General features: G+C 31.5%; 2 protein-coding genes across 2 annotated transcripts in view; both read left to right on the forward strand.

Annotated features, from left to right (window-relative positions):
• The window catches only part of LOC101887735 (DNA-binding protein D-ETS-3), a 59,151-nt gene extending 57,413 nt beyond the window's left edge, over positions 1-1,738 (forward strand). Inside the window, exon 7 of the mRNA XM_059119570.1 lies at positions 1,593-1,738. Within this exon, the coding sequence (XP_058975553.1) occupies positions 1,593-1,726 (134 nt within the window). The 3' untranslated portion in view covers positions 1,727-1,738. The remainder of the gene's footprint in view (positions 1-1,592) is intronic.
• Positions 1,739-1,795: 57 nt separating this feature from the next.
• On the forward strand, positions 1,796-2,275 carry LOC105261722 (uncharacterized). Its single transcript, XM_011293541.2, has one exon. It carries the CDS (start codon positions 1,796-1,798, stop codon positions 2,273-2,275), a length of 480 nt encoding a protein of 159 aa, XP_011291843.2.
• Positions 2,276-14,547: the final 12,272 nt, after the last annotated feature.

Below are 14,547 nucleotides of genomic sequence, written 5' to 3' on the forward strand. Positions count from 1 at the left end.
TATGTAAGTTCTGGACAAACCCTCTAAAAAATATACGCTGCTTGTTCTGTTAGGTCTAGAAAAAAATCATCAAAATCTACTTTTGGTCCTGAAAAAAAAAAATCTTGAAAAATCCTTAAGCAATTTTCCATAGTTTTTTGTCTGTTTGTCCTTCAAAATATCCTGAAATCAAATTCTACTGCCCTAATAGTTATTGAATTTATATTCTGGAAAATAGACTTTTTTGATCCGTATGTCACTTAAAAACCCACCTGGCTTAACCTGGTACTTTAAATAATATTTATTCTTTAAAAATCCAGTTTGTTATTGATCATTGGGTCCTTGGAAAACATTTAAATAATACATGTTTTTTTTTTTTTTTTTGATTATTTAAGCCATGATTTTTTTTAAATACGACGGTCCTTAAATGTCCCTGAAAAATATTCTTAAAAATTCACATATTTTGGTTTCAAACATATTTTCTTAAAAAATCGATATATTTTTTTAAACAGGGGATCCTTGATAAAATACGTTTTTTTGTATTAAAGACAGATAGTCTTAAAAATGCCAGGACTGTTAGTCTGAAAATCCTGAAAAATATTTTTTTAATTAAATATCTTTTAAGAATCCAGGATATCCTAGAGAAAATATTTTTTGTTTTTAAACCAGGAGATCCTTGAAATTTTATTTTATTCTAAATCAAGGACCGTTAGTCTTAAAATCCTTGAAAAAATACGTTTTTTAAATTAAATATCTTTTAAGAATCCAGGAGATCCTTGAAAAAATATTTTTTTGTAAATCAAGGACGACTAGGAAGAAGGACAAGGAATTGCCAGGATTGAAAATCCCTAAAAATTATTTTTTTTTTAATCTAGGACTGCAAGTCTTAAAATCCTTAAAAAAATTAAGTAATTGAGAAAATATCTTTTATCCAGGATATCCTTAAGAAAATATTTCTTTTAACCAGGAGATCCTTGATAAAATATTTTTTTTTAAATCAAAGAAAATCCTGAGAAATAATTTTCAATTTAGGACTGCTAGTCTTTAAAAAAAATTAAATTTTTGAGAAAATATCTTTCAAGAACCCAGGATATCCTTGAGAAAATATCGATAGTATTTTTCTCTAACCCATTTAAAAAAATATTTTTTTAAAAAAAATATTCTTAAAATTACATTTTCAATGATCCTTGAGTCTATAAAAATACTCCTTTTTGTACTCGAAAAATATTCTTAGAAATTCGCTTTTAATTGACCTTGAGTCCTTAAAAACTACTATCCTATTTGCTCTAAGAAACTCCCTTTTGTGGCTCTTTATTTTTCAAATGAAATCCTTAAAAATTGTTAATTAAATAAAATTAAAAATTTCAAAAAAAAAAAAAAAAATCAAGAAATTCTCGATGACATATTTGTACTCTTTAAAGAAATCTTAAAAAATCAATTTCATCGAATAGTCCTTGTGCGCGTTTTTATATTTAAATATTTTTTCAAAACGTCATGCATGTTTGTAGCCTTTCAAATCCTATCCTTATTTTTATTTCGAATATTTTCAATATTTTTTTCATTATAACTTTGTCATTTACTAATTTCGTCTCTCCATCTCCATCTATTTTTAGCTTCCATCTTCCCGTCGGCCGCCTCCTGGGGTAACTGGGGTAATCACTCGAATTTGTATCAACCCCATTCGATGGGTCATGTAACACCCTCCCACGTTGCTCCCCATCTGAGCTCATATCCCCATTACGCATGACCATCATCGTCCGGTGGTGGCTTCTAATATGAGAGCAACGCCATCGCTGGCAGCAGTGGGGCACATTCAATGCATTCAAGTGGCGTCGGTACAACAGCTGGAACAACATCGAGTGCTGCGGCGGCAGCCATTAATGCTGCCACCCTACACAATCTCCAGTCGGCGGTTAGTTCCAGCACCAATATGTCGAGCGGTCTAACCAACAACTCGAGCAGTGGCGTCGGCGGCGGTGGCAGCGGTGTCGGCGGTGTTGTTGGCGGCTTGAATAGTGCCCTCCAAACGGGCAGTAGTTTGAACCACAATAGCCTCAGTCTAAGCAACAACAGCAACAGCGGTGGCAGCAACAGTCTCATCAATGGCAACCATCTGAATATAGCAACAGCAGCCTCTTTAACGGCCAGTCATTCGCATGGCATGGGTGTGGGAGCGGGCAGTGGTTTTGGGGCTCTGGGTGTTGGCGTCGGTGTCGGGGTGGGTGGCAGTAATTTGAATTCGCTCGTTGTGGGTAATCGTCTAATGAATACGGGTCTGACGACAATACTCAAATGATAACATATGGCTGACTACGGTCTGAGCTTGAGCGGCGCCAACAATGTCGGCGATGGGCGTTCGACGACGGCAGCAGCGGCGGCGGTAATTAATGCAATCGAACCACTGGCACCCACCACATACAGTCCTCCGTTTCCAGAGGCGCCAACATTTTACAGGCACATCAAAGGTGAACAACCATATTGAACCACGAAACCACCAACAGCAACAGTAACAGAAATAACGTACATACCCCCAGAAAAAAATGTAAGAGGAACCCCTCCTCACCCCACTCAAAAATCCTCTCTCTTACCGTTCCGAAAGAAAAAAAACAATTCCCCTCCAAAATATGAAAATACTAACGAATTTTTAAATGTTGTTATAAATAAGTTCAAGCGGATGGACGATAAAGGTTATTACTTGTCTATAAAAGAAAACATAAATCCTCCCCACTTGGGTTAGTCCAAAGAAAGTTGGTTTCGAAATGGTTCAATTGGGTAACTTGTATTAAATGTTTTTTTTAATTCAGGTTTGGAAATTCTTAATTTTTTTGTTTAAATCGAGTACTTCTAGCCTTAAAAATGTTTTATTTTTAAACCCAGGACTGTTAGTTTTAAAATCCGTGAAAAAATATTATTTTAAAATTATTGAGGAAATATTTTTTTAAGCCTAGAGAACCTTATTTTTTTTTAAATCAAGCACTGGTAGTCTAAAAAAACCTTGAAAAACATATTTTTTTAAATTTTTGAAAAAAAAAAAAAATCTTTACGAATCCAGGATATTCTCGTGAAAATATTTTTTTAAACCTGGAGATCCTTAAAAAAATATTTTTTTTTTGCAAATCAAGGGCAGTTGGTCTTAAAATTTCAAGGACTGCTAGACTGAAAAATCCCAAAAAAATATTTCTTATTCTTGGACTGCTAGTCTTAAAATCCTTGACAGAATTTTTTTAAGTAATTGAGAAAATATCTTTTATCCAGAATATCCTTGAGATTATTTTTTAACCAGGGATCCCTGATAATTTTTTTAAATCAAAGCAAATCCTGAAATATATTTTTCAGTCCTAGATTAAAAAATATTTTTCAAGGTTTTCTTTGATTTTAAAAAAAGTCTTAAAAAGTGAAGTCTCAAAATCCTTGAAAAGAATATTTTTTAAAATTAGTGAGAAAATATATTTTAGGGATCCAGGATATCCTTGAAAAAATATTTTTGGTTTTTAAATCTGGAGATCCTTGAAAAAAACATTTTTTGTAAATCAAGGACAGTTAGTCTTAAAATCCTAGAAAAAATATTTTTTATAAGTTTTTGGAAAAATATTTTTTAAGAATCCAGAACATCCTGGAGGAAATATTTTTTTTGTTTTTAAACCAGAAGATCCTTGAATATTCTTGTTAATCAATAACAGTTAGTCTACAAAATCCCAGGACTATTAGTCTGAAAATCCTTGAAAAATATTTTTTATTCTAGAACTGCTGATCTTAAATTCCTTGAAAACAATATTTTTTAAAATTTGTGAGAAAATATTATTTAATAATGGACATCCATGAGAAATTATTTTTCTTTAATACTGGAAATCCCTGATAAAATGTTTTTTTTTTAAATCAAGGACAGATAGTTTAAAAAATCCTGGACTGTTAATCTTGAAATCCTTGAAAAAATATATTTTTTTTAAATTTTCGAAAAAATATGTTTTAAGAATCCTGCACATCCTTGAGGAAATAGTCTGAAAATCCTTGAAAATATTTTTTATTCTAGAACTGCTGGTATTAAAATCCTTAAAAACAACATTTTTTAAAATTAGTGAGAAAATATGTTTTAATGATCCAGGACATCCTTAAGAAATTATTTTTCCTTAAACCCGGAAATCCTTTATAAAATATTTTTTTAAATCAAGGACAGCTATTCTTAAAAATCCCAGAACTGCCAGTCTTAAAATCCTTGAAAATATTTTTTTTTTTTAAATTTTTGAGAAAATATTTTTCAAAAATGCAGGACATTCTTTAGGAAATATTTTTTTGTTTTTAAACAAGGAGATCTTAAAAAAATCTCTTTCTTTTGTTATTTAAGGACAGCTAGACTTAAAAATCCCAGGACTGTTAGTCTTAAAAATTTAAAAAAAACATTTTTTTTAACTTGAACTGATGGTCTGAAAATCCTTGAAAAGATTTTTTTCAATCATTGAGAATATTTTTTAAAACCAGAATATTCTAGAAAAAAAAATATATATATATATATTTTTGTAAATCAAGGACAGCTATTCTTAAAAATCCCAGAACTGCTAGTCTTAAAATCTTTGAAAAAGAAATATTTTTTTTTAGATTTTTGAGGACATATTTTTTTGAAAAATGCAGGACATCTTTGATTTTTTTTTTTTTTTGTTTTAAACCAGGAGATCCTAAAAGATAAAATATATTTTTTTTTTGTAAATCAAGGACATCTGACCCAGGACTGTGTCTGAAAATCTTTGAAAATTATTTTTTAATCTTGGACTGTTAGTCTTAAAATCTTTTGAAAAAAAAAAAATATATATTTTTTAAATTTTTAAGATAATATTTTTTAAAAATACAGAATATCCTTGGGAAAATATTTTTTTTAAACCTGGAGATCTTAAAAAAAAAACAATTTTATAAAATGCCAGGACTGTCAATTAGAAAATCCTGAAAAATATTTTTGAATCCAGGACTGCTAGTCTTAAAAATCCCAGGATAAAAAATATATATTTTTAAATTATTGAGAAAATTTTAAGAATCCAGGACGTTCTAGAAAAAATATTTTTTTAAGGAGATCCTTGAATTTTTTTTAATTTAGGACAGCTAGTTTCAAATATCATACTTGGTTCTTGAAAAAATGTTTCCACGATCCTGGAAAACGAAATTTTAGAAAAGAGTGATCCTTGGAAAAGTATCTTTTTTTTTTTGTAAATCAAACACAGCTAGTCTAAAAATCCCGGGACTGTTAGTCGGAAAATCCTTAAAAAATATTCTTTTATCTAGGACTGCTAGTTTGAAAATCCTTTGAAAAAGAATTTTTTTTAAATTTAAAAAAAAATATTTTTTTAAGAATCCAGGACATTCTTTAGAAGTTTTTTTCTGTTTTAAACCTTAAAAAGTATTCTTAGATCTAGGACTGCTAATCTTAAAATCCTTTGAAAAAGAAGATTTTATTAAATTTAAAAAAAAAAAATTTTAGGTATCCAGGGCATTCTTCAGATTTTTGTTTTTTTTATTTTAAACCAGAAGATCTTTGAAAAAACATTTTTTCTTATGTCCGGGACAGCTAGTTTTAAAAATCTTGAAAAAAAAAAATATTTAAAAACAAAAATCCACCATTCACGGTCCTAGAAAAAAATATTTAAAGTAAATCACGATTACACGTGAGACAGAATTCAATTTTATCAATAATTACAGCGAAAAAAAGACCCCTTTGGACTTTAACCCGTTTGAGGGCTAAAACTGTTGACCAAAACATCCCTCACATTTTTATCTGCAATATTGCCAAAGACATTATATACCTAAAATTCACAGATTCCGAGTATTCTTAATCCGAATATTTCCAAAAGTATGGAAGAGGGGGGAAACTTGTTCCCCCTCTTACTTGGCTATGTAAACTCTCAAAACACCTTCTTTTTTCATTGGCTGTATTTTTCCCATAATATCTTTTTGTTTTGCCCCGCGTTATTACCTGTTACACGTTGATGGGATAGAAAAACTTCCACCGACTGGGAAAGTTTTTCTTGTCCAGATAACCATTTGAACCAATTTTCTTTGGAGCCACCCTATCCTCCACAAATAAAGCAAAAAATAATCATAGAGAATACAAAAATTAAAGTCTCTCTAACTTTCAAATTCTCTTCTAGTCATAAATGTTGTTTTTAACTGATTGAAACAAAAAATAATAATTAAAAAATTATTAATAAATAAAAACAAAAACTAAAATATAAACAATTTTTAGCTCTAGTTAATAATAGTATTTAATAACATTACAAAAAAAAAGTTAATATTCCATTACTTTTGTAAAATGAAGCTCTCTGTAAATATCCACTTGAATGTATGTATCAAAAAAAAAAAAAAAACAAAAAATGATAATTAATATTTATTATATAGAAGATTTTTTAAACATATATAATAACAACGTGTATTTGTAGCAATAATTTCCCATTAAAACAAAAACAAAATAAATATGTCTTAATTAAATTTTAATATTATCTCAAAAGAGACAAATGAAGTACTTCAACTCTCTCCCTCTCTCTCTCTCTCCCTAACTTGAATGGCAATGCCTTCGGGCATTGCCTTTGTAAATTTTGTGGTGAGCTGCGTTTGACGTCTCTTTTCTTGACAGTTTAAATTAAATGGAATTTTATCTTAAACTGGATGACTGTGATAGTGAAATGTACAGTTTATCAATACAAAACAAATTTATTTAATGGACACAAAACAAAAAACAAATGAAAAAATATATATACACGATTTAAGTACATTTTAATTATAACATTAAAACATAATGAGAATAAAAATTCAATGAGAAAAAAGTTTTAATATTTAAATCAAGCTAGTATTTAAGTATGTAATTTAAAGCAAAATTTCAACAACTTACCATATTCATTTAAAATGTATGTAACATTTTTAAATATCAGTAATGAAAATTATTGTTAATTTAATGTAATACGTTTTTTTTTTGTATTTATTTGTTTTGAAGTTAAATTATTTATTAAAATGTATTCACGAAAATATGAACCTTTTTTGACAAAACAGCTGTTTTCAAAAAGAAAAAACCCTAAAAGTATGCTACAAAATATAATAAAATAAACAACAATTTGATGTTAAAAAAAAACTAAAAAAAAAAATTACTTTGAAAAATAATTATTTAATCTTACTAGGGCTTATATTAAATGCACGAAGGTGATAGTCGCCTTCAAAGGAAAAAGTCAACTATAGGAATTTTGACAAGAAAATCTACTTTTATATCTATTGATGAGCTTAATTTCGAATTATAATTTTTATACCCTTCACCATAATGGCAAGGGTATTATGCCATTGTGCATTTGTTTGCAACAGGCAAAAGGGAACGAGACAGACCCATAGTTCATTTTGATGATCTGCATAGAATCACAATGTGAAATTCTGTAATGAAAATGCAGGTCGCATTTATTATCCGACTGATATGAAATTTTCCAAACAATCTCTAACAATCCTCTAAGAATTTCTCTGGAAACAATACTGCCATGGTCTTCATGGCCGCCCATAAATCATTCTGAGGTCTTCCTTACATAAGACTACAGAATTCTTTGGTGGTAGAAGGCATCTAAAATCTTCTATGAAAAAATCAATATGACCCACATTTAGCTCGTCTATAGACGGAAGCCCAATAAGACACTAAAATTAATTAAAACACCTTTTGGGTCTTTTATAGGCCTCTGTGAGAGATATCAAGGACTTAATTATACCCTACACCACAAGGATTTTGATAATCTGCATAGAATCACATTCTGAGTCGATTTATGCATGTCCGTCTGTCCGCTAATCCGCCCGTCTGTCCGCTAATCCGCCCGTCTGTCCATGTGTTTTTGTAAGCCAAGTACAGGTCGCATTTATTGCCCGATCCAGATGAAATTTTGCACAATTCGTTTATTTGGCCCAGGGACAAACGCTATTAAAATTAGAGATAATCGGTCAACATTTAGATATAGCTCCCATATTCATCTTCTTCCTATTTGCTTCTTATTCTGCACCAAATGTGTAATATCAGCGCGAATAGTATGGAATTTTGCACATACCACCAAGTTAGGCCTGAAAATAAGTATGTCATATGTGATCGAAATCGGTTCAAATATGGCTATAGCTCCCATATATATTGTGAGTCACCTTTGGCACGAATTATGGTCTTCAAACTGTCAATGAAACCGTCACACGCTGCCCAAATGTTGCTCTGCGATATTCCATCACGAATAACATTTTTTCTGGAAAATGCTTTTGGACGCTTGTAAACAATATAATGAGCTATCACTGGAATAATTTGAACAGCTTTCGTACGAGTGCCTTTGAAATGACAGCAGTCTGAAATTGGTTTTTTCATCTCACCATGTATGATGATAAGATTCAACAGTTGCTCTTATTATGTAGTAGATATGCGAATATTTCTTAAGGGAATCTTCATGCTAGTCAAAGGGGGTTCAGATCTACCGAAACTTTACCGGAAATTGTAGTGTTGTAGGGAAATAGGCAAATCTTCCACCTTTAACTTCTAACCTGAATGCAAAAAATTAAAATATCACAATCCGCACAGAATGTTAATACAGTATTTAATGGAGGATATCAATATTTTTTCATATGTTACTTCATCCCAGCAAAAAACTGGAAGACACTGAGATTAATATTAGTGGCTAAGGAATTACCACATACTTCGTGTGTCATGTCCCTATAAAAATAATTGATTAGAAGGATGGTTTGTAAGTACTTACCACGATAAAATAATATCACTTTGCAGGGGGTGAACCTTTTAGTACTTAACCCAAGTTGATTATCCATAATTTACCATTTGTGCAGGAGGTCCTAGAATATAGAAATTTTCACCTTCGGTGGATATTGAAATTTTTAACTTTTACGGATATTGTGGAGTAGCTCGAGAAAAAGTGAACAGATATTGTTCATTCGGTGCAACTTCTAAGTATAATCAAAATATTACAATGGGCTAAGTTTCAAGCAAATCGGGTTCTGTGATTTTAATGCTTCAAGATTTTTAAATTTTTGTGGAATATTTCGGCTCAAAACATAATTCCCTTTATAATCTTTGCTATTAGTGAAATACTAGTATATATCTGAACAGCTGTTATCAACAAGACTCCTAAAAGTATGCAGCACACATAATAATTTCTACATATGTTATTATACAATTACAGAAAAGCTCTACTAGTCAAATCTTTCTTAATTATAGCTTGATTTTTAATATCGAATTTTTTTTCTCATTGAAAATAATATGTCTTTTAGATTTTAACATTGTTGTAAAATATAATCATTATATCCCCCTTCTTTCTGCCCCTCACCCCTATTCCTTTCCACATCCACAACCAAAAAAAAATGATCATCAGTTACATTTTAAATAGGAATCGACTAATTTTCTCAAAATATATCTAAATGTAATTTGTATGTTTACAAATGTAATGTAATTTAATGAAATTAAAAAAAAAACAAAGAAAAAATCTAAATAAATTTATATAATAAATGTATGTAATGATTAAGGATTTCTTTCAAACAAAAAATCTAATATTAGTTATAAGAATTCATGTAATATATTTTTAATCTTGTCTGTGTGTAAAATACAAATGAAAATTAAGAAGAGAAACCCTCCTCCCCCAAACCAAGAAAAATACAAAAAGAAAAAACATAAACCAATAAAAAAACTCGATTTTTAGATTAGTTAAGTCTTTAACAAAAATAATAAAGAAAAAATAAAACAACAACAAAAAAATTAAAATTTTTGGGAAGATCTAAATTTTAGTGTTTTATTGTGGAGGAAAGGATTTTAAGGGAATATTTGGGGATATACGCTACGTAAATGGCCACAAATTTTAACTATAAAAAGTAAAAAAGCAGTAAGTTCGGCCGGGACGAACTTTGAATACCCTCCACCATTTAGAAAGAATTAGAAAATATTCAAAAAAATAAAATCCATTAAAAATTCTGTTAAAATCTTTAAAATACCTAATATCGGAAGGTGCCGATATATGGGGGGACATACGCTATTGTGGACCTATTTAGACAAATCTATGTCTGGGGGTAAAGTACTCACAAGGAACTGTGGATTTTCAGATAATTCCATTGGGAAATATGGCTAACATCATCAAAATACCGAATATCGGGGGGTACAGTTATATGGGGGATATACGATATCGTGGACCTATATAGACAATTCTTTTTGAGGGGGTAAAATTCCCACAAGGGACTCCTTTTGTGGAATTTTAGACAATTCCATTGAAAAATGTGGATAAAATCATCAAAATACCAAAAATCGGGGGTACCGTTATATGGGGGCTATACGATATCGTGGACCTATATAGATAATTCTCTGCCGAGGTATAAAGTACCCACAAGGAATTTCTTGTGTGGATTTTCAGACAATTCCATTGAAAAATGTGGCTAACATCATCAAAATACCGAATATCGGGGGGTACCGTTACATGGGGGTACCCGTGGACCTATATGGACAATTCTCTGCCGAGGTATAAAGTACCCACAAGGAACTCCTTGTGTGGATTTTCAGACAATTCCGTTGAAAAATGTGGGTAAAATCATCAAAATACCGAATATCGGGGGGTACCGTTAAATGGGGGCTATACGATATCGTGGACCGATATAGCCCATCTTCGAACTTGACCTGCCTGCAGACAAAAGAGAGATCTGTGCAAAATTTTAGCTTCCTATCTTAATTCGTTTAGACTGTAGCGTGATTACAACAGACGGACAGACGGACGGACAGGGCTAAATCGTCTTAGAATTTTACGCTGATCAAGAATATATATACTTTGTTGGGTCTAAAATGATTATTTCGATGAGTTACAAACGGAATGACGAGATTAATATACCCTCCATACCTTTTTTGGTGGAGGGTATAAAAAGATCTCCTTATGAGAGTAAACATTTTTACCGTAGAGATAAGGATTTCAAGGGGGTATTTGGTGACTTCTGCTACGACAACGGCTAAGATCCCGCTCGAAGGTGGTTTTTAACCATAATTAAAAAAAAAAACAATCAGATCCTTTTAATGGTTCACTTGAGGGTTAACATTGTCGAACGTAATTGAATTCTTCGGATATATTACTGACACTAAATTAAAGGAATTTCAATTCGAACATTTCTAAAAAAAATGTGGAAGTGGGAGGGGATGGGGCTGGAACTTTCCGCCGATACTCGAGGCTTAAATATTTAGCTCTAAAATTCGTAATCTGCTGGGACTATAATGTAATTATTGAAAAAAATATTTTTTTCGCACAGTGTAATAACCCCTTCATTCATTACTACAGGGTGAGATAAAAAAATGCAACAAAGTCAACCGCCATTATTTTTACATTTTATTTAAATTTTATTGAATGAAAGAAAATTGTAGAATAAGTTTAGATTTGTTCGGAGATGCGAGGAACCTCATCTTGTAACCACTCTTGGGTGGCGCGTGCTGAGTTCGATGGTGCTGAGTCCTGTTGGAATGTCCAAGGTCTGCGGCCAAAATGTTTGCGTGCCCAAGGCTTTAATACACCCTCCAGAATATTTTCGCGATAATATTCGGCATATATTCTAATGCCACGGTCGATTAATACGAGCGGAGGGCGACCATCGGCTGTTATGGGGGCCCACACCATCACCATGGCCGGCGCTTGAGTTCTGGTGGCCATTTTCAGAAGATGCATATTTTCAGCTGACCTCTTTGGCAAGTAAACACGATCATTTTGTTGTTGTTGTTTACAAACTGCTGGACAACGAATATTTTCTCATCGGAGACGGAGAAAACCAAATTTGACAGTTCAAAACTTTTGGCCAAGCGAAGCAACTCTTTAGTTCTTTTGAGTCTATTTTCTTTCTGTTCGGGGTGTAGGTTCTTGCACTTTTTGGAATTTTAATGGCTTTACCCCGAGCTCTTTTTTCGATATTTGCCGAATGGAATATTGCGATGTCTTCAGCTCACGAGCCATTTTTCGGCCACTGCGACGCGGGTTTCAATCAAGTCGCTTCTTTACTTTTCGAACCATTTCTGCTGGGGTTACTATTTTCTTCCGTCCACTTCGTTGGCGTGACGGTAACGAGCGATGGTACGAGACACAAAAGATTTATTCACATTTAAATGCTGGAGTGCTCTAACGATAGCCATTTGTGGTTTTCCAGCCAAATATTAAGAGATCTCACTATCACGCTTGAATTCCATCACGAATAACTTTTTTTTCTGGAAAATGTTCACCAAAATGCTTTTGTATGCCTGTAAACAATATAATGAGCTTTCACTGGAATAATTTTAACAGCTGTCGGACGAGTGGCTTAGAAATGACAGCTGTCTGAATTTGGTTGCAGTTTTTTCATCTCTTTTAAAATAATTTCTGGGGAGAATATCCCAGACAAAAAACAAGGGAACTGATGAGGATTGGTGGCTCTTTCCGAAACCTAGGTATTCCCTGCCTTACCTCCTGGTAAACATTACCATTGTTCTCCACTAATAAACAAATGTTGTTATTATTTTTTTATTTTGTTTCATTTATTTATTTTGTTTTATTTTTTTTGTTTCAAAACATAAAATCGCATCATCAAATGCTGTGTGTCGTCTTTAATAAGCGATTAGCTTCATTAATTAATCTAGTCATTCATGTTTTCGTATTGCGCTAATTTTTTTATCATCAAACTTGTTCCGCATAAGAAGAGCAAAAAACGGTGCTTATTTTTCCAAAATATTTTTTATTTCACCGTTATGCGTATGTATGGTATTTTTTTCAGTAGCTTATTTAAATCGAAATTATTTTCAAATGTCACATCAACATAAAATAAATGATTAGTTTATGCGATTTTCGATCAAAAAAAAAAAATAAAAAAAATATTTGATTAAAAAAACTATAATGCTTTCTTAATATGACATATATTCCACTATGGAGGAGAAGTCGCTTCGAAGATTTTCTTAAAAGTTTACTGTGAGGCAAATTTTTTTCCCAAAAGTTCCTGTACCCATTTTATGAAAGTTGACTAAACATGTAAAACGTGTATAGGTGTTTTGAAAATTTGCATCGTAATGTTAGGTAGAGAAGGAGAGCTTGCCCCCACCCCTTCTTGTGCAACATATAAAAATAATTATGGGAAATAAAGCAGATAAAAAATATGACACGTGGATCGGAGTTTTGAAAGTTTACAAAGCTAAGACAACTTAAATAGTAGGGGCAAGATCCACTCCTCTTCAATCCTTTTGAAAATTTTTTGGATTAAGATTCCATGGAATCCGTCGATTTTGGGTATATAGTATCTTCGGCAATATTTCAGATAAAAATATGGCGAGTCAACAAAGGGGTCGTTTTGTTCCTTTTTTAAAATATGGTTAATAATTCCCTTTAACCGGGATCGTAGCAAGTTAAAATATTCTAGAAAATTATTTATCATAAAATTGTACTTTGAGTCCCAGAAAACGGCAAAAGTCTTAGTCTTACCTAAACACTAGATATTAATAAATATTAAAGAGTCATTTTAGGGTTAAAGCCATACTTTGCGAATATGCAAATATCCTCAAGAAAGCATCATATTAGAAGGATGACGTCAAAGACAAAAATATTCTTCATCAAATTTCACTATAAGTTACTTAAGAAATTAAATCTATATTTTTATTGTGGATCAAAAAAATATTTACATCACTTTTCTCAAAAATCTAGAAAATATTTCTATATTTATATCATAAATATTTGTTAATCAAAACCTTGTATATATTTGAAAAATTAAGCACTTTTTCCAAATGTGCTGCAAATTTCCTCAACATTTCAGTGTACAACAGCTAATCTGGATTGTAAAAAATTCCAAGTGAACTTAATAGAACTCGTGTGTAGAAACCCCAAAGGAATTTCGGGTTGTTAAGACTTTTATTTTGTTCTGACTATAACGAAGGGACTCTTATATTTTGACATATATTTCGCAACATTTAATGTAGAGCTTTGGTAGTGATCTTTGAATTACTTCCGGAATTATTGGTACAGAAAATGGGCTGATATGCCCACTTTTTGCAAAAGCCCCGATTAAGCATAAATCCGATTGCAAGTACTTTTTAAATTTTGGCCATGTTTTCTATTAAATGTCGTGACATTTTGTCATTTTGAGATCTTATTTTGTTGAAACGCTATTTATACATACCTTTTGGTACCGACCTTAGTTTTGGTCATATTTTCCAGTCGATTTGTATGAAAACAAGTAAAATAGTATCAGTCGGCTTTTCCGACAGATCTGTACCTCCAGTATTGTATTTTGATTATTCAAACTCTTCATTCTTTATGCGTGAGGTTCGTAAGCCGTTGGCCAATATTGACCAATTCGAATTAAGACTGATATAAATATTAAAATGTGCCAGACTAGCTCCTAAACTTTATATAAAATATGTGAAAAATTTTGGAAAATGCGGAAATATAAGTGAGATGACCTATATATATGCAGAAAAAAATATTGGTATGTGCAAAATTTCAAGGAAATCGAAAATTTATATCCAATTTTATGCGATATCATTAATTCCGATAAATTACATATTCAGATCAGATTTCTGGTTAAGAGAAATATTTAGATATAGCAAGTTGT

The sequence above is a fragment of the Musca domestica genome, unplaced genomic scaffold, assembly GCF_030504385.1.
Source record: "Musca domestica strain aabys unplaced genomic scaffold, Musca_domestica.polishedcontigs.V.1.1 15, whole genome shotgun sequence".
NCBI lineage: Eukaryota > Metazoa > Arthropoda > Insecta > Diptera > Muscidae > Musca > Musca domestica.

What these genes read in the sequence shown, in the direction of transcription:
- LOC105261722 (XM_011293541.2), top strand. Translation starts at nt 1,796, where the DNA reads ATGCATTCAAGTGGCGTCGGTACAACAGCTGGAACAACATCGAGTGCT.